The 23,890-nt window shown below is 39.3% G+C and overlaps 1 protein-coding gene across 2 annotated transcripts in view; it reads right to left on the reverse strand.

The window, feature by feature from the left end:
* VPS13D (vacuolar protein sorting 13 homolog D) overlaps positions 1-23,890 on the reverse strand; it is a 135,553-nt gene that overhangs the window by 35,117 nt on the left and 76,546 nt on the right. For both annotated transcript variants that reach the window (XM_072426241.1, XM_072426242.1), the window contains 3 exons: positions 23,383-23,531; positions 19,850-19,984; positions 19,151-19,318 (listed from right to left, as the gene is read on the reverse strand). In XM_072426241.1, the coding sequence (XP_072282342.1) occupies positions 19,151-19,318; positions 19,850-19,984; positions 23,383-23,531 (452 nt within the window). The remainder of the gene's footprint in view (positions 1-19,150; positions 19,319-19,849; positions 19,985-23,382; positions 23,532-23,890) is intronic.

Here is a 23,890-nt window from a genome sequence, read left to right on the forward strand (position 1 = left end):
AACATACAGGTTTCACATCAAACTAAATGTCATCAAAAAATGAAACCTTAGTGGATACCCGAGGAAAGAATTACTGAGCAGCTTCCTATATCTTTTGGAAACTCCTAGCACTGATTTTCCTCTCCACACACCTTTCAATGGCCACTATAAGGGAGTCTTCCCCCTGTATCTATATCCATATTAGCTGACATTCAGAAAGAAACATTCCCCTACAGTTTTGTAGTGATGAAAAGTGTATTAGTAGCTAATGAGTGATTGATCCTTGTATGCAAAACTACATTATCAGTGTTGAATGAACTAATAATACCTAGCAAAAATGTTTTGTCATTTCTCTTTGCATTGGTGTGGATCTCTCACTGGCCCCTAGGACACAGCAGAACAGAGAATTGTTGGGGTCAGTGGATAGAACCACAGCCTGAGGCGTGATATGCCCCTGGAAGTATCTAAAGTGGAGATTCTTTAAGTGGTCAAATTTCTTGAACAAACTGAAGATCGAGGGAACTGAAAGGACAAATAAGAGTAAATCTTTTTCTTTTGCAGGTTCTGCTTAGTGATTTTTGTATTAGCACTTAGCACTTCAACTGTGACTAAACCCAGTAGGAGGGTGAAACGCCTCAGAAGTAGGGCTATGTGTCCAACAGTGTGATGTCTGGCAAATATAGTTTTAGATTGGTCTGTGATTGTGTATCAAGACTTGGCTTTACAGTTTCTGCAAAGATATCTGTGCTGCAAGCTCCTAGAGTGATGTGTTTATCTTTGTACTTACAGACACTTTAAGTGTTAGGCTGTATACACACGTTAGAATTATGTCATTGGAAAGGATCTTTCACAATCCTTTCCAATGACAAAAGACTGAAAGATGCATTAATGAGTGCTGTACATACAGCACCGTTCTGCTCTATAGAGAGGGGATGGGGGGGACAATGACAGATCGGCACCCCGCTGTGCCCTCTCCCCTTCGCTTGTATTATGGTCTTTCATCGTTCATTGATCCGGCGGGACGGATCCATGAATGACATCAGATGAACGCTGTACACATGTCAGATTCTTGTTCATTATTAGCCCTGGGGCGATAAATGGACGACAATCCCCTGACGTGTGTACGTAGTCTTAACTTTCTGGTAAATTGCACCAAAAAATAGGAGCCACATGAGTATTGCTTTCTATTTGAGATGTTTGCATCTCAACATTGTGCAAATCAGCCAAGTTAGGGAACAATGGTGGGTCTAAACATGGGCAAAATTTGAACTCTCTCCTCTCATACAAAGATCTGCATTTTATAGCTAGCCAAATTGTGATTGGTTAATATACCAACATCTCTGTTTTAACATTCCTCAATTAATCAGTTGAGGTGAATTTCCATATAAGCCAGGAGGTGCAAAGGCAAATCTGGTTTGCATCAACATTATCCACACCTCTCTGACACAATCCATAAACAACACTTCGCATAAATAAGAACGCTTTCAGAAATGACGTTTCCCCTTTTCATTCAGGACCAACTAACTGTATAATGGAGTATCCCTGAGTACAGTAATCACTGGGGTTATAGAAGAAGTAGATGATCTATGTGCTAAAATGTACAAATGTCAGCAGAAGACATCACTTACACATGACGACCCCCGTTTAACCTTTCTGGAAGCTCGTAGGAATGCTATTTAGAAACATGGTTATCATATTGTGCATATATTCTGGAAGACGTAAGAGAACTACTCTTGTCACAAAAGATATACGTGACTCGAAAAAATGCAAAAAATGACAAATAACTAAAAAATAAAAATCACAGAGCAGACGGTCTACTCGTGCACTGGTCAGAGTATTTTTCGGAGATATAAACAGTCAGAAGTTTCTTGAGTGTTTGTCTATACCATAGGCATTGCCATGCTTACTGTAGTACCGGCTAAAGGTTCTGTGCATCCCAATAAACTGCATTGTAATGCATTGATAAAAAGTTACAAATATTTCAGTTTTCATCTATTTAAGTATATGTATATCCTATTTTAGCCTATGAATGAGAATAGGGTTAGAAACTCTGTCAAGTGCCATTAGATTAGTCCATATTTGGTCAAATCACCGAAACATTAAAAGTTTAAATGGTGAGACAAAAAGTAAAGTTACAAAGCTTTAAATCCCCCCTTTTAAAAAATACACAATGAGGCCACTATTGAAAAAGTGAAAGGCGATGTCCTCTCTGCAATAATCTCTCCTACCTGCCCGATCACTCCGGGTATCTATCAAAAAAATCTGTGCTGCTATGCCAAGATGAAATAAGGAACTTCTATGCGTCTGCGCAGGAGTTACCGCATCTCAGCCCTGCCAATCAAGATAGACAAAGATCATATCCTGAAAGACGAATAGGAAGATGGGGGTGCCCCGTGATGGAATGGGGAAAGTTGAGTATCACAAGTGTAGTTCGGCTTTAAGGGCAGTGGGTGAACAAACTGAAACATTAATGCGTATGAATAGGCAAACCACTTTTTTTGTGCTTCAGATAACACGCAAAAGGGTGAAATCCAAGTTTTTTTTTCTGCTGCTTGCTCCCCTGTTAGGTAGATGGGCCCCTCTATTAGTCCTGGTGACCATTGTCATCAAGACAGAAAATTATGGCAGACCCAAACTGAGTTGTCACCAGTCCTGGTGAAAACCATTTTAGAAAATTCCTCTTAATTTGTACACCCTTTTAGGGTTTTTTTTAACCACTCTCTATTTTATTCAAAGCTTCTGGAAAACAACCACTTATGGTGTACAGCGACCTTGGCTGTTCTTGGCTCTTATATTTATAAATTCTACAAAAGTATGAACTATTAAAATTTCAGATTTACGTGCCTGCCTCATATTCAGAAACATTTCTCATTGTGCTTTTTGGTAAAAGTAATTGAACCGGCCACTTATGTGTGTAATTCTAATTTCCGTAAAAGGGAAATATTTGGAAACGGCTTCGAAATGTAGAGACTTCCAAACATGCAAGGAGAACTCTACTTGACCTCTGGTATTTCAGCCAAGGTGCAAAACAAACAATTAGCCAATAATATGTTTTTTTTTTTTTTTTTTAAATCAAACTAATAATTGGCGGTAAAAGGATTAAGAAAGGGGCAGCAAAGCAAAAGGATCCCTTTTCTTGAACAAAGTGTGTACACAGGTGTGATTAGTATGCTTGGTGGAGGCAGGCACCCTGCAGGCTACTGCAGAATTCCATGCAGGATCTTTCAGCACTTCTCCTTCACTCTAGTAGCTGAGAGAAAGCTGAACATCTGCTAGCTTACACCAAATCCCATTTAATGGCCAGATAAGGATTGCGTTTTCTTTGTAAACTCCGAGTTTGAAAAATCCATATTGTCTGGGTGAAAAGTTCACCTTCCCAAAGAAATCCAACCGCTGGATTAGAGGAAAGAAATGGATGAGAAAGAAATTGTTTCAGGGTGGCTACCCTGAAATCTGAGGTGTACTGTATCCCATCCATAGTTCGGATTTTCTATACAATAATGGCTATATGAAAAAAAATATAAATGTAATAGTGGAGTGATGTTCAAATACTAAAGGTTACAGTGCCCTCAAAATAGGGGGGATATGGCCAACCCTAGGTGAGCATAAATAGCAAAAAGACAAATAGTTGCTTTTTTTGGCAAACAATATACTGTCACATAAGTGCAGCTGGTAGACCCAACATGTTTCAACCGGCAAGGGCTTCTTCAAGGGGTTGCTGCTAGCTGTGTTGATTTGCATTGTATTTTATGAGAAAGCATCACTGAATACAGTTTGTTTGCCAAAATAATACTTCTTGTCTTTTTGCCATTAATGGCTATGATTTAAAGTGGGCCTAAAACAAAAAAAATAAGACTTGCTATGTAATTGGGAACATCTGAAAAAAGGGTAATTGTGCCTAAACAGTACTTGTAATAAGGTGACCCTATTCTTGCATTCATTCTCATGGCACAGAATTTTCCTATGCCTACTGCTCCGTTGCTGTATATCAGCCATGTAGGGTGATCTAAGGTACTGCTGCCTCTTACTGCAAATCTAATTGATTTGGTGATATGGCTACTGTTTTATTCACTGTTCTCCATGCTGGAGGAAAAGATATACAAGAGAACTTGAACAGTGCAAGGATTCTGCTTCAGTAATTCTGCGTGTCCCTTATTACGTCTTCTGCTGCTTCTTGACTATTACTCTATCATATCACTAGTTAAGAGGCTGCTTAGATACAAGAAAGCAATGATGGCAACTAGCCTGCTTGATTTCTTTGCCATAGAATCCTTGGTTCAGGTCTGCTTTAACCATCTGAGCGTTACACTGAGGTCTAGATTTCTGTACCAAAAGCGTTACAGGTTTTCATGAAATTTTTTTTTTTAAATTGTAGACCTGTAACTTACAGAAATATGTCCGAATAGGGGTCTAGTAGATATAATGAATATAAAAAATGTTTGAAACACACAATCATGTAAAAAAAAAAATAACTTTTAATAAAATTAAAGGAAAAAAACACAAAATTCAGCTTAAACAAGAATACACAAATAAATGAAAAATACTGAAAAATGCGATAATTCGGTATACTGTATAGTAATATATTTTTCTAAAACACCTCCCTAGTGTCCGTCACATACCTATAGACAAAACCACATAAATATATTTTCTATTATTTTGTATTGGATTGGATACAGGACTTTGTATTCAATCCAATACAAAATGAGAACAAAATTCAAACTCTCATTATGTATTGGATTGAATACAAACTCCTGTATCCAATCCAATACAAAATGAATGAATGAGTTTCAATTTGAATTTCCCGCACACGCGCCAACGTCATCGCGCACGTCATCGCAAGAAGCCGGACGGATTTTTTTCTCCTCCGCCGGCCGGCTTCTTGTTTCAGAGATCACCCGGCGCTGGAAGGAGAACGACGCGGGACGATCAGCGGGACCAGGTAAAAAGCCGGCCGGCATCTTGTGGTCCGCTGGCCGGCATCTTGTGTTCCACCCGCCGGCATCTTGTGTTCCGGCGGAACATCTTACCGGTCCCGCTGGTATAGGAGACGGCACCCGACGCTGGAGAGGGAGATTGACGCTGGAGGACGACGCTGGAACACGGACACGACGCTGGATGAGCACAGCGGGACCAGGTAAGTGGGGAGTGAGAAAAGTACGGGGTTATCGATAATTGCAACTTTTTTTAATACGAAAAAGTACGGGCTTAACGGTTGGGAGGTTAAGAGACTTTGAAAAGTTTTACAACTTCAATAAAATAAAAAAAAGTTCTTGAAAACCTTTGCCTTAATGGAAAAGGACCTGTCCCTAATAAAAAAAAAACAAACTGATGTATATAACAACATACAGCTGGATATTCTAACTTTTCTTCTCACTCACATAAGCTTCTGTGGTTCCAGGAATATCACAATGTTGCCTTTTCTACCTACTGGGATAATGATATAGTAGATGCACAGATATAACAGGAAAAATGAATGATTGCTCATTGGTAACATCATCTCAAATGCTAAACCTTCTTTTAGGATTTTATTTTATATATTTTTTTTAGATTTTTTCATGTGCGGTCAGCTTAAAGTAGAAATGCAAGGCTGACTTATTGTAGATCCTTATTCCCCATGAAAAAAAAGGTAGATGGAAAAAATCCTCACATTACATTCCAGGGATCTTGACATCACATGATTTTCTTCTGGAATACCAGAAAAGATGAGGATTAATATTGACAAATGAGCTTTATGGTGGTACGACTTGTCACCTAATAAAAGCAACCAAATGCCAGGGTACATAGTATTTTTTTTTTTGGTTGGATTTAAAAAAGGAAAAGGGGTCTTCCAAGTAAGTCTTTAAACCTATTTAATATCTCCTACTGTAGCTACAAAAATGCAGAAACCTATATCTCTGCTTGACATTACCAGAAATACAGGCGCAAGTGGGTCCATTTATTGAATCTCATAGTGACGCAGGACAGCAGATCCTTGCTCCTACAGGCCTGTCTTTGATTTCATTATTTGTGCAAAATTAGATTTTGATTCCACCTCATCTGGGTCCCAACCATGCTGAAACACAGAGCTTGAACAGGTAAAGGCCAACCATAGTAGGATTAGGGCATCAAATGTATGACATATGAAGATTTTTTAACGCCAAGACTATGGACTACGCATTTTACTTTGACACTTCAGTTAAACATTCATATTGACTCCATATTCCTAGTAAATATTTTGGAACTCTACTTCTTTTCTTCATCCTCTATTAGAAATGTTTTCATTCTCAGACCATGCCCCAGTTTTCATAGACATTCAAATTCCCCACATGCTTACCAGGGACAAACAAGCAGTTACCTCTCCTCCACGGGAGCCATGCTCTGAATGTTGCATAGATGCTCACCGACAGATAGAAGTTGGGTTCATACGCCAATACCCTTCTGCAGCCTACCTAACCTAATTACAATACTAAACAGAACTGCTCAAATACATTCATATATTGCCTCCTCTGCCATTCAAACCATATCCACTAAGGGGCAGCTCGAAGCCCTGGTTCCAAGTGAGAAAAAGCCCTCCGGGATTGATGGTCTTACCCTACAGTGTTATAAAAGCAAGGCATATTATCCACACATTTCTAATTGAATATAATCCATGAGACATACGAATCCTCTATCCACAGACCTTCCAATTACAGTAATCCGTTCCCCCTTTCGCCCTCACTAATTTTTCTTTTTTACCTTTTCTTTTCACTTGTTACTTGTTTCTATTACTTTCTTATTTAGCTTGCCTTTGGTGGCCTCATTTATGCCTTTCATTGTTTTACCCAGCTATAAAAATTTATTCGAACGTCTTTAAAATGAATATCCCTGAGAATTCTTTGGGAGTGGAGGTGAAAGTAAATGAAAGATGATATTTCCTTTTATGCAATGTTGTATTGTGTATAGGTATATATTGTTTAAAACTTGTGATGTAGTCTTGTGTGCACTGGTATTGTTTCTCTTCCCTGCCAATATGAAAATGGTGTTATGTATCTACTAGCTGATTATTATTTAGCAGGATTTATATAGCGCCAACATAAAACGCAGTGCTGTACATTAAATTGGGATTGCAAATGACAGACAGATACAGACAGTGACACAGGAGGAGGAGAGGACCCTGCCCCGAAGAGCTTACAATTTAGGAGGTGGGGGAAGAATCACACAATAGGAAGGGAGATATGTAGTAGTAGGAACTAGTGAGGATTATAGGAGACAGAAGAAGACGGGAAGGCAAGTCTGAAAAGTTTGTTGAATAAATGAGCAAAAAGTAGGTGCAAGCCGAATAGGACGAGGAAGAATCTTCTCATAAAATAGGTACAAGCCTGCAAGTTTGCTGAAAGATGCTTCACCAGCAATATCATATTTAGCAGAATCACATGTGCAAGGTTTGGCTTAACAAATGCCCAGAAAATAATCTGCATGGTTACCCTTGAAAACGAAATACAAAAACAAAATGTGAAGAGTTTTTGAAAGCATATCCTAGAAGAACAAACTCAGCAGAGAAGAATTTTGTTTCCTTGAGGTTGGATGACTTTATCTGCACTTTATCTCCAGTAATTAAAAGTAAAAGACCATTAATTACCCAACATCCTATTGTTAGGTGGGCTTAGTGATGCAGCCAGGCATTGCCCTGTCAGCTTGGTAATCTGCAAAACCCCCTGATAGGCTGTCAGTGTGGTTGGCTGATTAGCTAGTTATCCCATAGGGAAACCCCCTGCCGGTTTTATCTTTGCAGAAGCCTGATGAGTTTGGTAGCTTCCCCCCCAAGGACCCCCTGTGACGCTGTCCCAGCAGGTGCCCCCTGGCAATAGTTTTGTGTTACAGGGCTGAATAAGTGATCCCTGCAGGAGCTGCGGACTGTTTTCACATACACAGAAGGCAGTCAAAAGTCCAAAGCCTGAACTTGGAATGACCCCAACTGTAGAGTCACGACGGGTTCATGGAGAGGGCAACTGCGCTTTATTAAACACAACTAATACCCTTAACAGATAACTTTCAGAAGAGGAAAAATATATTAACTCGTGGTTTGCCAAAGACATTCTGACCTGCTGGAATGTCCTCTGGCAAGGCTGCAAGCTTCTTATCTTCCTACGGGTTTTATACTCTTTAATAGCTGTTGAGTGCATCTCATGCAAACATAATATGCTCACCACATGGGCAATTACTGCGTTACTAGATTATATAGTGTGGGCATATTCTACAGAGAAACCACATTCCTAATCAATCACATCAGTCCTTATTCCAAAGGAGCTTACCATCTAATGATGCTACTATAGCCATACAGACGCAAACCCACTAGGGAACCTGGAATGAAGGAACCTGATTAACCGCAGCATGTTCTTGGAGTGTAGGAGGAAACCCGCACACAAGTAGGGAGAATTCACAAACCCAGAGTGGGCAACAGTAGGAACTAAGACCATAATCTCAAAACTGCAGTTACATTGCCGACTATAAAACCACCAAGCTGCTGGCCCCTAAACACTTCTGCAAACTATTTTTACTGTATGTTTGATAAAAGGGAATCTTCTTAAATTACTTGCATAGTTTCCAGGTTAAAATATCTGCAAGCACTTTTCTACAGATGGGCTCTCTTTTTTTTGCTTGTAAGAATAAACTAATCATGCTACCCGTCACTGCTCACTGGTGACTCTTCACCTTCTATAAATGCTACCTGCTGATTGTCATGTTGGCCTTTGGCATAGACACATTGAATTCTGAACCAACACAAGTGCTGCAATTAGGACTTTATGGTTTCTTGGACTTTTCTGAATTGTTTGCCAGTTCTAGCTGAGCTTCAGTAGGCACTGAGGCTATGGGATTACCATGATGGCCAGTAAACATGGATTTTTAGGGGGCTTTACTTATTAATGGCCCGTTTGTTCTAGCAATTCTCAAATCAACCAAGGCTTGATATCTATCAAGATGCTGCAGAAAGGGACCATTGCTCTTTGTGGCTCATTGCAGATTTCCAACAAATCCCCCTGCTTGCCAATAGTTGAAGAGCTTTGGGGTTTGACATCTCAGGGCAGTATTTCTCAACCTTTTTATCATGGATCAACCCCCAAAATAACAGGTCTACAGGAACACCTGCTATATTTACTATATCTACAGCTGACAGTATATTAGCATGGTAGTCAGTAGGAAGAAAGCCTTTTACATTGCTGGCTATTGGGAAGAATGTCACTCTTACAGATAGCCAAAAACATTGATTGCTTGAGGAACCTCTAGCAGCCTAAGGAGGAACCCTGGTTGAAAAACACCGCTCTAGGGCATGTCTTGTGCTACTACAGAGAACAGAGTTCTCCCCAGCCCATTTTACCTGGGTCACCACACGGCACTTTTCAGTAACCACCCGGTTGTTTTTGAATGCTGGATAAAAATAAAGGGGTTGCCAGTCCCCTTCAGCTTCTTCCCATCTGGCTTAAAAAAATTCTGGGAAGAATACTGGGGAGACTACTTCTTCTATACAACAGGGATCCTTCTTTGCAACATGCTGGCAGGGGAAGGCTTTTCTAATTGATTTTTAAAATCTGCTGCCTTCATGCTTCCAGACTGTATTTAATTGATTTAAGCCGGTATTTTAGTTGTGCTCTTACTTGTTTTTAAGTGTGTAGTCACCCAGGGCTAGCATCTTGGCTTGGCAAACCTAGTAAGTCACTGACCCATAACATAACAGCCAGTGAAGCCTGAAAAAAGAGTTAGGATAGCAAAAAAGAAAAAAATACAGTTCCCATATTGTTATCCCCACAGGCTCCCTTGAAATCTGAATAGGTCACATTTGAAATATTTATGTCAAATGGATTGCCAGATGCTGCTTGGTACATTGTGCTTCTTTTAAAGCCACAACCAAACATAAAGTCCACATTAAGTGCTTATTCTAGACACTAGACACATAGCAACAATGGACCTGATTTATTAAAGCTTTACAAGGCTGGAGAAGACACACTTTCTTTGGTGAAGCAGGGTGATCCAGCAAACCTGGAATGGATTATTTTCAAAGTCATTTGCTATGTGCTAGCAAATGTTTTCAATCCTGAACTAGATCCATTTTAGGTTTGCTGGATGACCCAGCATCAATGATGAAAGTGTATCTTCTCCAGTCTTGGAGAACTTTAATCAATCAGGCTCATGGATGGAACACAACAAAAAGAGGCATTAGTGAAAGAAACATCAATGTTTGCAATGGGTCTAAAACTGGCAGTTTCCTTTTCTTCAAAAAGCAGCAATTCCGCGTAACAAACATTTTTATGTTCCTCATAAAAACAGACAAAAACAAATTTTTTTATCAACTTCCTCCCACACAATTATTACACCTCTCCCTGCAGATATCCTCAAGATACTATTTATAGGGAATTTATGTGAGATATTGCCTCGCTGATAGTTGCAGGGGCTACAAGACTTCCTGCAATTAACCCCAGTCAGTCACGGGGCAGCCAAGAGGACAGATAGCTGGATTATTGTGGCATTCATCAGTCCATAGTGGCAACAGAAAACACAATATTAATGCAGTGATGATCAAAGATTAGCCTTCAAAAGTCATCCATGTGGTTCACCTGAGGTTGGGGAAGGCAGTAACTTCATTTATGCGAAAACTTCACTCCAAGATCCCTAAAAGGATATTAATATAACAGGTATGTTCTACCAACTGCACTTATATAAAAATGATTACATGGGTATATCTGTGCTAGGGCCTCAGTGCTGATAGTTTACGGTTACGGTTGTTTTTTATATTTTATAGGCTGCAGCTTTCATTAAAGCAGATATATGACTACATTTTTTACTGTATATAAAAGGGAAAATGTGTTTGTTTTTTTTAAGCAGAACTGAATTAAAAATTAAAACAGGCACACTCTTCAATAATCCCACAGATCAATTGTTGGCCCTGGACCTTCTCTCAATACGGTCCTGTGTCATCCTAGAATTCCTCTTCATCCCCGTGCAGAGGAAGTGTCGGGCACGGCCATCTTCAGACTTCTCTTTCTTCTTGTCATCTTGCGAGATTGGGTGATGTAGCCCGCAGTAGGGGGAAAACAAAAATAGGGGGAAAACATAATATGCATGAGATCGGCATCTCTTTCCCCTTAGTGGAAAAAATCCCCCTTCTGCGCATGCCCGAAAGAGCAGCCAGAGCCTCCTGGGATGCATGACGTAGGTATTCCAGGAGGCTCTGCACTCCCAAGCCGCGGCAATCAAGACATAAAGGGGCAATGCTGCACCCTTTTAAAAAAAAAAAAAAAAAAAAGGGTGATGCACCTAAAAAAAAAATAAATAAAATTTTTCCTTTACATATAATGGTTGTCTACCCTTTTATGTAAAGTGAAAATATTGAGATTAGGTCCGCTTTAATTTTTTTTTGTTTATTGGAAGGAAAGACTCCTCCCTTTCTATGTTTACCGCTGTGACTGAATGGGAAACCCCGAGCCTCCTGGGACACATAGGTCACTTATCCCAGGAAGCTGATCGAGCATGGGCCGAAAGGGCTTTCCTCAAATGTACAGAGTGCTGATCTCATGCATGCGCAGTGAGAGATAGGATGTTGTATAAATAGGAACCCGGAACAAGATGGTGGCGCCTAATGTCTAGCCTGCACTGAAAGAAGTTGGAAGACCGGATAGTGTGGGACTGACTGTAATAGGATCGCAGTGAAGCCTACATTAAGAAAGCACACACTGCTATAATAATATCGCGCAGGCATGTTCCATTGTTGTCAACATCAGAAAACCCTGAGAAATGTCATACGCCCATCCCTGGAGTTTATGTGGACAGGAAGTGACTGCAAAAGGTTGGAAGAGATCACTAATAGTGATCAGCAACAAAGGATAAAAAGATGAAAAGATTATTTTATTAAGAAAAAGTAAACTGGTAATGGGCAGTGTCTGTCTTTTTAGCAAATCAAATATAGTTAGGGTTTAGATTCACAATCTTAATATGGTGGAACCCCAAAAATAACTTTCAGGTCTCGGGGACCTCTGCTACAATCACTATATCCACTGCTCACAGTGCATTATCCTGGTAGTCAGTGAGGAAAATTATTATTATTAAACAGGATTTATATAGCGCCAACATATTATGCAGCACTGTACATAAATAGCAGTTGCAAATGACAGATACAGACAGTGACACATGAAGAGGAGAGGACCCTACCCTAGGAGCTTACAATCTAGGAAGTGGGGGAAGTATCACACAATAAGAGGAGGGATATGGAATGGTTAGAAGTAGTGAGGGTTTTAGGAGACAGAAGAAGACAGGTGGGGGAGTTGGAGAAGATGGGTTTTAAGGCCTCTTCAAAATGAGCAGAAAGTAGGAGCAAGCCTAATAAGACATGGAAAATAAAACTTGGAGCTGTGCGTGTGATTATGAGTGAGGAAGTCATTAGTAGGTCATTGGAGGAGCGGAAAGCGCAGCTAGGGGAGTATTTTTCTATCAGGTCAGAAAGGTAAGTGGGACAAGAACTGTGGAGGGAATTGAAGGCAAAGCACAGGAGCTTGAATTTTATTCTAAGGTGAAATGAAAGCAAATGAAGCTCAAAGAGGTCCAAATTGTGCATTGCTTAAGGAACCCCTGGCAACCTCTGAAGGAAACCTACAGTTCCATTGAACCCTGGTTGAGAAACTGATTTAGATGAACGTTAGAGAACTCCATTACAGTGGACCTAAACCCAAAATTACCATTAGTCCCAACTACCTCATATTCTGCTCGTTAACCTGAACACTACTGTAACAGTTCATTTGTAAGCATTTTGAGCCTCTTCAATATGATGGTGGATATTTGTGGGGAAGAACCATAATAATGTTAGGATCGCAAAACAGAAACAAACACTGACTATCATACAGAGGCAGCCTTTGGTACCTAATCAGGAAAGCAAACATATATAAAGGAATGCAGAGTTTGCTTTCTTGAATATATCTAAGCACTTATAATTCTTTGTTTGCAGATGACTTCATGCAGAAAAAGGGGGAACCCAACCTGGTCCATTCTACAACAGTTTTGCTCTCAAAGAATATAATAAAAAAGGTGAAAGTTTACATCTGCAAATCTGCTCATACAAATTACAAGGGGTAAACAGTGTTGAAAGCAGACCTATTGTTTATGGTATGAGGAGTAGCACCTGTTTGTAGTTGCTGAATTCTAATTGTTGGCTACCTACTACACCGCTACTGATGTGTACCTGGGAGTTTTAGAGAGGAACTATACCCTTTTTATACCCCTCTGTCCACATTGTGGGTGCTGATATCATCTCCCTTCTTCTCCTCTATGTTTGGATCAAGGAGACGACAATCAGGCAGGTAAGAATGCCTATTGCAGAAGGGACAACCTGTCCCTTTCTGCAAGGAAGCCCTGCCTTATGCCAAATTTTTAAAATTGCTTTAAATAATTAATTATGTGCTATTTTCCCCACCTCTTAGTTTGTAAAATCTTTTGGGCAGGGTCCTCTCCTCCTCCTGTGTCATCATTTGTATCTGTCTTTCATTTGCAATCCCTCTTTAAAGCGTACCTTAATTCAGAATTTTCAGGGAGCGGTGCTGTGCCCCTTTTTTTTTTTTTTAAAAAGGATGTTAAGCCAAAAAAAAAAAAAAAAAAAAAAAAAAGTTTTTACCTTACATAAAAGGGTTGTCGTCAAATTTTTTTTCATCCTACGTCACCCAATCTCGCGCCTGGGTCGGGTGAGTAGGATGAAGAACATGGAAGAAGAGACGAAGATGGCGGCGTCTGGAGCTCCAGAATGACGAGGGACCAGGTGCAGGACCCCCAGATGGATCAGCCTGCCCTGCATTTTTTTGGCAGTTTTTAGTTTAGTTTCTCTTTAATGTACAGCTTTGCATATTAAGTAGGCGCTATAGAAATACAGTTTAAGAATATTATTAACCACATACAAAATGCATAGTTCTCAAGCATAAGCAAAAGGATTTTTCTATGGTATATGTTAGACATGAATTATGAATATATTTATTTTTCAACTTTATTTATATAGTGGCAACATATTATGCAGCCTTGTACATTAGATAAAGTTTGCAAATGACAGATACAAAAATGGGCCTGATTTATGAACGATCTCCAAGACTGAAGAGCATACACTTTCATCAGTGAAGCTGGGTGATCCAGCAAACCTGCAATGGTTTTCTTCATTTGTGATGCAAATGTTTTGAATCCTGGACCAGATCCATTCCAGGTTTGATGAATCACCCAGCTTCACTGATGAAAGTGTATCCTCTCCAGTAGTGTCTCCCCTCCTTATGCTGCTTTACTCTCTTCTGCACAGTATTAGGTCTGCAAGAGGCTGATACCAAGTGAAATGTGGGTACTTCCATAGCTTGCATTAAAAAATAAATGAATGTATAAATGCTCAGAGGTTTACACTCTGGCCCTTGCAGCACTGGGTGCTAGGTTCAAATCTCAGCAAGGACACGTGTGGAGTTTGTATGGGTTTCCTCTGGGTGCTCTGATTTCCTCCCACATTCCAAAAACATCCAGGTAGACTAATTGGCTTCCCCCCAAAATTGCCCTTAGACTGTGTTAATGACATTTGACTATGGTAGTGACATTGGATTGTGAGCCCCTTTGAGGGACAGCTAGTGACATGACTATGGACTTTGTAAAGCCCTGTGTAATATGTCGGCATTATATAAAAACAACTTAATAATATACCTTATTATTAATAATAATAATGATAATAATACTAACGATAAATAGTTACAGAACTGTGTTATAGTGTGTCTTTTTTATATGCCTTTGGGTTTAATCTTACCCAGAGCTGATCCATAAAATATTATCATTGACATCATTCATGGTTCCTAATTAGTCACTTTCACAAATACAGAATTGTTTTGATATCGTACACCTTATGCAGAACGAATGATGATATTTAATATATCCCTTTGAACATGATCAGGAGATAAAATGCCTGCAGTGGGCTTAATCCCATATAGCTGAACAGATGTTGATTTGCTCTGCATGAAACAGATGAAAGATCGGTTATCTTATAATCATTTTAGTCACACTTTACGCTCTTTGTTCTCTAAATGATCCAAAGTCTCTATGTGCTGAACTTTACAGCAGGAAATTCACTAAATATGTAATAGTGGTAACAAAAGATGTGTAAAAATATCTCAGGCTGTGAGAAGTAGAATGAATGCCCATGTGCTGACTACAGGAAATATTTTTAAGAAAGGACCTCAAACCAATCCAGAAAATGAAAGTTACTCAGAGGGTCTGCATAATATATACATTTACCCTTTTTGCATGGGCAGCGTCAGTTTGGACTGGCATTCCTGAGTTTCTCTGTGCGTGCTGTGAATAAATGAACTCCTGCGTGCCTGTAAGGCGTTACATCATCCCGGCCCAGGGCAATCAAGATGCCCGAGGATAGCAAGGAAGAAAGAAGAAGATGGCACCATCCTGCTAGGGAATAGGGACAGGTGAGTAATGCAAAGTTTAGTCTTGCTTTAAATGTGATTTTACAGGCTTAGGCTACAAACACACGTTAGATTTTTCTCTTTGGAAAGGATCTTTTACAAACCTTTCTAAAAACAAAAGACTGAAAGATGCATGAAGGAGCGCTGTACATATAGCGCTGTTCTGCTCTACGGAGAGGGGAGGGGGGAGAACCAGCGAGCGGCATCCCACTGCGCTCTCTCTTCTTCACTTGTATTATGATCATTTGTTTACCAGGACGAATGCATGAATGAGGTTGGATGTCATTTGGAGGAGTTGGAGGAGGAAGATGATGGCGTCCTCCATGGACAGGTGAGGCTTTAGTTCCACTTTAAATGACAGTTTTGAGACAATCTTCAAGCACCAGTTCTGTGAAATGAGGGAGAATTAAGACCCATGCTTCTCCGAGCCTATAAGTGCCAGGTATTTGCTTCCCTCCTAAAGATTAATATGAGCTGCAGGAAAATGAAGGAAAGATATGTGCTGCTGGGAATGGCAGGGGGTAGGGGCAATAAAGACAACCTGTTGTATTGCCTGCACAAGCAAACCACAGGTTAGCTTTAAAATCATTAGCTGACACATTTGGAAATAGTAAAATACAGAAGGTTTCATAATCGAGAACCATGACCCCTAAAGGAAACCAAATAAAGAAAAGAAGGATTGTGTCCCAGAAAAATGACTCATGGCGCTTTATATACCACATTTTATTACTGATTAGCATCCAAGTTAAAATAGCAAAAAGAAGGGAAAACAATATGACAGACTAGAATTTGCCATCAGGGAGACAGCGCAGCTAAATCTGAGTAGGCTGAACTTTATTTAACCTGCCATTTTGTGCCAATTTCAATACGTCGGAGCCTCTTCACTTAAAAGAAGGCAAACTGCCCACTGTGTGTTCTCAAATACATGGAAAAGCCATTACAGGCATAAACAACAGCACTATAAAACTAAAAGTCATAAAATGGCCAAACCAGATACAGCTCATAAATAGCTTATGCATCTAACTCATGCAGCCCCTTTTTATTTTTTTAAGAGACCAGAGGTCTTAAAACATAACCGAATAAAGCAAAACCAGGGCAACAGTACAGAAATCTGCTTTCAATGCCTAAATATCCATCAAAACTAAAGACAAAACCATTTTACTGCACATCCTTGTGGAGAGACGGTGCCTGACGGTCCTAAAAGTGACAAGTTTGGGGTTTATTTATTAACGTCAACTTGGCGATGTTATTTCAGAAGCTGTTCACTGCTGACCCTGGACAAAGGTTTGAAACGGCCCTTTCAGAGTGAAAAAAAAAACATCACTGCATTGATTAGCTTTTATTTTTATTTCTCTGGCTCCCACTGCTTCCTATCCCTGCTCCATTCCAAAGGTTCAGCCATCTTTCAATGCTTTTGAAAATATTGGATGTCTGTGTTGTTCACTATCATGGTTCCATCCTCTGACCCCTGCATCACTTTGGTGTGCTATGTGAAGTTCCAGATTGGAAGATGAACACCCCTAGGTGGGGGACACAGATGTATGGGGCTCCCAAGTTTATGGCAACACATTCTTTCTATCTCTAATTACTAATGTAGCATGTCCTTATTCTCTGACCAACTTCTGTAATAGGTCTGCAGTTTCTGACTTTTTTAGCACCTATGATGTCAGAATGGAGGCCCCCTGTGACTTGTATAATGACAACAGCTAGTTTTGAGTAAAACGTTGCCTCATCTACTGAACCTGTCTTTTGCTGATCTGTCTGAGTAGGCTTCCCAAAATCTCAGGTGGAGGTGTTGCAAATACACCAGAAAACCATATAGACTCACAAAATCCTTTAACCTGAACTGTGCCAAACAGAATCTGCTTGCATGATTCAGATTATCTTGAGTTCTAAAATCTTTTAAGCCTCAAAGAAAGTTTGGCTGTTCTATACAATGTTTGTGATCAACTAATCATTGTAAAAATAGTGTGGCCTTAAAAGGTGTGGCCATGCACATTTATTGGCTTGGCTGGCCAATAATAAAACACAATAGCTGGGTTCCTGGGTTGTGTAGGGGTATGAAACAAAAGAACACAATTTGATTACAATAGATGGATTGGATCATCATATAATCATAATAGGAATTCTGAAAGTTTTGTATAAAAATGGCTTAGCATCTGACCAAGCCCAGCCCTATTATCTTTAGGATATATTATTATTAATAAACAGGATTTAAATAGCACCAACATAGTACACAGCGCTGTACATTAAATAGGGGTTGTAAATGACAAATAGAGACAGTGACACAGGAGGAGGAGAGGACCCTGCCCCGAAGAGCTTACAATCAAGGGTGTACCCGAAATATTGACAATAGCTGGTCACCTCTATGCATGCATACATGTCCACTGAATGAATGTTATGATCAAAGAACAGAAAATCAATGAGTTTGAGAATAAAAAAAAATGTTCTGTAAAATGTTCTGCTACAGCTTCCAAAAAAGGAAAATTATGAGCACAGCAAAGTACCATGCCCAGATCCCATTAGCTTAATGTCTACTAACACTTCTTCCACTATAGTAAATTTTTAAACAGATACTTCCAGTGTTGTTGCTAAAATATTATTGCAGGTTTTGTATTTTCTTATGTAACACACAACACAGGTTTATGAGGTTGAGACACCAATGGATAGAACGTATGGTCTTTATCCTAAAAAGCAAGTTCACCTTCAGTAGAAACTACAATCAAAAAATCCTATCTTTGCTTCATGAACTTAAATAAAGCTAATAATTCACTACTGGACTGCTTAAATGTAATAGGAGCTGCCTTCCCTGAGCTGGGAATCTTCAGAGATGGGCACAGTTGCTCTGTAAACCCTTCAAAAAAAAAAAAAAAAAAAAAAAAAAAAAAAATATATATATATATATATATATATATATATATATATACACATATATATAATCGGGCAAATATTTTCAGTGTTGAAGATTTCAGCTTTGGAAAGTAAGTAAGACTGAAAACCCTGCTTAAAACCTCACAAAACTAAGCAATGGTCTGCAAAGTAAAATGGATGTACCCTATTGGTCTATTCATTTTTATATAATATGTTGTAAAAGCATTATAATCATTGAAAATAAATAAATGCACCAAAATAAATACTTTTTTATCATGCTAGCATTTCTGACATAAGCAGCAACCTACACATCTCTTCTTACATGTTAGCAGGCCTCCAACTGTTGGTTGCTTTAGGCAAAGTCAGGCAATGCAGTTGAGTTCTGCAATGATGGGTGGTAGCATAACTACAGTCAGAATAAAAGTTACCAGTGAACCCCCATAATGTTGGTTTGCTATGTGGCACTTGTCAGGGTTACTCTCATTAAGTATTAAAGTGCACCAGTCAACTCCCTTTTTACCAAGGATATAAGTTGAACGTTTGACAGGCAATGGATACATATTATCCATAAAGACTAGACTGTACTTAGGAGTCAGCAGAAGTCACTGAAAAGCTTCAATTCCTGATACAGTCCCAATTCATAATGTTTTTTTAGCCTTGCTCTCTGCAGGCCATAGAGACTGTTTTAGAGTACTGTGCAGAGACAAAACAGGACGAGGCATCTGACTAAAGCAATCTTTATCCGAAAATAACTTCAATCAGAAGTTTTGCACCTACTTATTTTGCTGTGTGACAGAGCTTATTAGTACAAACAGTCAAAGAAACACTAAAGCTCTTTTGATCCTGACCAGGCATAAATCTCAGACATGTACCTTTGCAGCAGAGTTGGAAACTCCGTGTGTGACATTCCTAATCAAGCCGCCAACATTTCCATACTTTATAAGACCGGATACTCCTTCAGACACATCATTCAGCAGGCCCATCGGATTGCCAAGGAAGTCAACTGAGCCCAGAATTTTTGCTGCCTGACTGAGCAACTCCTATGGGACAATATAGAGTTAGGTTATTGATTGATTTATAACTCAGCAGCGCCATCGTATGTGAATATGCTAGTAAAACATGAATGGTGGGAGAAATACACAGGACATATTATGGATGTATGAAAATATATCATCGGGTATATGGTAGGTTTTTATGCTCTGTGTAAATATATATTTGTTTATTGGCTGTCCTAGCAGGCTAAGGTTCAAATTTTAGATCCCACAGATTAAAACAAACAGGCCCAGAATGAAACTTCTAGAACTTCCCCAGTATGATAAATGACACTGGTTAAAGTGTACAATAGTACATATTTCTTTTTGCACTGGAGATTTTTTCCTGGATGGTCTGGTGGCATGAACAAATCGAATTCACTGATTTTAGCTAAACTATATCTCCTCTGGGTATTGTTGTAATGTTGTATAGTTGTATTCTGAAAGCAGTGAATACGCAGCAGAATAAAAGTGCTCAAACATAGTCAGGAAGTGGGATACATAAAGTCACTTAAAAGAAAAGTAAAAAAAAAATCAAACCTCTTGGAAATGTTTGAGGATATCATTGACAATAAACTCCCGGGATTCGTATGGATGTACTCTTGTATATGGATCCAGATCAATTACGGCATCTTCAAATTTAATCAAAGGAAAACCCAAAGTACTCTTTAAAGCCTAAAAAGGAAACAGTGACTTTTTTTACAGAATATAAAAAACATATGCAGACAGGTAAAGCCATTTAGCAAGCTTTTCAAAGGACAGGTTCACTTCACAAGTCTAAGCCACTTCCAACCCATTGCTCAGGTGACCAATAAGCTCAACCCAACTGCTGCAGCAGTCTCGAAAAAGGCCCATTCCTTTACTATATCTTCTCAAAGACTCAACTAGCCCATATCATTACAGTAAGGACCCATTCGAGAATACAAAAATTTACTGTGTCAGCAGCAATGGACAACATTTCTGCACCAAGGGTGCAAAACACAGCTGCAAGCCATTGCGGTCAGTAGAAGATGTGTAGACACTTGGATTGGAGGAGTGGAAGAAGAGCTCAGAAGAAGTTATTGAACTGGGGAATAGGGTGAAAGACGTTTTATTCTTAGAACTGGCCCTTTATTTATTATTAGCAAATCACAAGGTGGATGGGTCAGCTTTCTGAAGCCGGTACTGTTTAGGTTTCCAGCTGCACTCGCCATCCTTTTTATAGTTTATTTTACAAGCAGCACAGATTTATTCCTCAAAATCATGCGCATTTCAATGGAAATATTGACTTTTCAAGTAGACACTTGATCTAAATCCTTCACACCCACTGTCCATTAGCAGGAAATAGAGGAGAATTTTTTCCTAAAAAGGAAAAGTAAGTAGCCCTATTGTTAATGGCGTAGAAAACTGAAGATTTTATGCGACATGTAAAAAATGTATATTTTATTGCTATGCTTTATTCTTGCAAAGAACTGTAGATAAAGTGTAGTGGGTGAGCAGGGGTATTACCACCTAAAGACAGGGACTTGGAGCTTAATGGAGCATGAAACAATGAAAGTTAATGACGTGTGTGAAAACCCCATTCTGGGTCAGTGCAGAATTACTTTTTGGAAGTGAAGCATGTTGAGACAGTATAACAAAACTCTAAACATCTGTACTTCTGGAGAATAATTTGCAACATAATTGGGTAAGATAAAATAGAATCAAGCCATGAGTAAGACATTGCAGATTTAAAAGTCTCTTTCTAAGAAACAGAGTTTATTATTTTTTTTATTACACAGCATCATACAATAAATAGGGGCTGCAAATGATGGATAGATACAATGACACAAGAGGAAAGAACCCTGTTCAAAAGAGCTTACAATCTAAGAGGTCAGGGAAAGTATTACACAGGATAAGTAGGGAGGTGTAAAGCAGAATATACAATGGTATATGTGGCCATGAATCGATTGTTAACTAATTGTTAACTGCTGACATTTCATATTGAGTCAGTAACTACTTTGGCTGTATGATGAAAAATGCTGTCACCCTGCCCAGAACCAATAATGGGATAAGTAATATCAATGAACAGCATAAAGCCAAGTTAAAACAAATCTGAACTGTTTTCATACCTATATGAGCTTGTTAGGACATCATGTTCCAAAATCATGGGTGTTATACGGAGTTGGCCTCCTTTATGTAGATAAAAGTCCTCTGGGAAAGTTTTTACCAAGATTTCAGAGAATGTCTGCGCCCATTCAGCCAAAAAAAGGTTTCTGAGGTTAATATGTTGTATAAGAAAACCTTGCTAATAGTCAACTTTTTAATTAATCCCACAAATGTTCAATGGGGTTAACAACAAGGCTCTGTATAGGCAACTCAGTTTCCTTCACAAAAAACTGGGTAAACCTTGTGTTTATGGAGCTGGCTTTCCACACAGGGGCACAGTCATGCTGGAAAAGAATAAGGTCTTCTGCAAAATGTTGGGAGCAACTAAATAAAGGGTTTGTTTACATGAAGGGCTGATTTTCCTGATGTTTAACTTGTATTGGCATTTGTGTAACGTTTTCCTAGTTTCACCGATTCTGAGCAGCAGAAAAATCTTTGAGGTTAAGCAGTCAAGAAACGTTACGTTCCCCCATAGCCAACGTTTATGTCAAAATGCCGGATAAATGCCGGACAGACAACAGATAAATGCTGCAATAACACTGATGTTCCTGGCAGTCTTTGTGCTGATTGACACAGTTACAGAGAATCCTAAAAATGTCTTTTTAATTAATGTCTGTAATTCAGCAAAAGTATCACTTTCGTGCCCCTTATCAATGTGGATACCCCAGGCGACTCAGAATGTCCACCTGGTCTGATTTGCACTGTTTTTCTTGGTCCTGCCAGTTCCTAAATCCTAATCTCTAATATAGATTCATTGCTGTAAATGTCTGGTTCACAATCTGTTTGATAGAAAAGATTGGGACTTTGTTTGCTCCACAGTTGCCTTAATCACTTTTTATACTTATGAAATTACCAAGCTTCCCTTGAAAAATTCCAAAGGTAAAGAAGAAGGTTGTCCGGTACTTTAATACAGTAATACATTGTACCCAAAATATACCTTCTTCCATTGTTTGTGTTACCTCTGAAAGGTGGTGGGTGCCAAGCCTAAGGCTATATACACACATTAGGTAATCATCGCCCTCTTCTCAGGAGAGAATCTGACATGTGAAGAGTGGTCACCCAATGTAATTCATGGATACTTCAGGATGGATCCATGAGTGACAATCAGGAATGACCGCTGTGCAAGGCAAGGAAGGAGAGCACAATGGGGTGCTGCTTACTCGTCCTCTCCCCTCTCCAAAGATCAGAATAGGCACTGTGTGTAGAACTCTTGTGCATTCATCTGTCACTGGAAAACATCATGAAAGATTGTCTCCATGGACAGAAATCTAACATTTATGTAGCCTAATCACAGATGCCTAAGGACCGTCACTGGACACATGTTTGTGATCATTGCCAGTGACAGAGCTGTTCATTCTATGAAGCAGGACGCACACTGCTGCATTCCCTTTCAAAAACAGTAGCAATAGTTCTTGTAGGTCCTTTACTGATCCGACAGAAGGGATCGCTAAACCATGTAGGAGGACAGCTGTACAGATGCATGATTTTTGCCCGAGCGACAAAAGTCTGTACACATATTAAATCCAGCATGTCAAATATGCCTCCCTCAGCTTCAGGGAGCCTGGACATACAGCATAACATTTAGAACACCTAATAAAATAAGGAAAGAAGGGGATGTGCAGGTACAGAATTAGGGCAGATCATGTAACAAGGCTGCATAAAACAATAAAAACAGATCCCTGGTGTGTACTTTAACTTACAAATAGCATGTGCTGGAATTTATGTATTACTGTAAAATAACACTGTACAAATGATGGCTTTGTAAGGGATTGTAAGAGAATAGTTTGCATCTGAACTGCTTTGTTTTCCCATAAAAGCGAAAATGGATGCAAAACAACCTAACTCAGAAGAGGCTCTTTAGCAGCACAAAATAAACTCCAAAAGCAACCTGAATGTCTGGATTTGTAGATTTTTTAAATACCATGCTAATTCTTCAAAGTCCTTACCTTGAGATCAGAAGGAAGTTTATTGGAGGTGAAAACACTTAGTTTGATTTGTGGTACGGATATTTTCAAGTTTTCAAAGTAAAATCTTCTTTGGGTTGTATTCTCCTCCCCAGTTTTCTCATGGATATTTTCGTCCCACTTTTCAACTTCTACAAATAAACAAAAACACAAAATAAATCAGAAGCGCAAAGATGCCAAAAAAAAAAGATTGAAGAGGGGAAAACAGTATTTTTTTAATAAAAAAAACAAAATTTTTAATGATACCTCCGGTTAGGGTTAATTTATTTTGAAGAGGCAGAGGCCAAGGAAGATGCTATTCAGGAAGAAAAGTTATGTAGACGGAAGGCAGTTGAACACTTAAACTGGAACTAAAGTGTGATCGGGCAGGTGTTGATTGCGGAAAGGTACCTGCCCGACCACCACCCAGCTGTCATATTACACTGAGCTACGCATACGCAGCTCAGCATTCCATGCCAGGAAATCCAGCACCTGGTTTCCCGTGCAGATA

The sequence above is a fragment of the Pyxicephalus adspersus genome, chromosome 11 (assembly GCF_032062135.1).
Source record: "Pyxicephalus adspersus chromosome 11, UCB_Pads_2.0, whole genome shotgun sequence".
Classification (NCBI taxonomy): domain Eukaryota; kingdom Metazoa; phylum Chordata; class Amphibia; order Anura; family Pyxicephalidae; genus Pyxicephalus; species Pyxicephalus adspersus.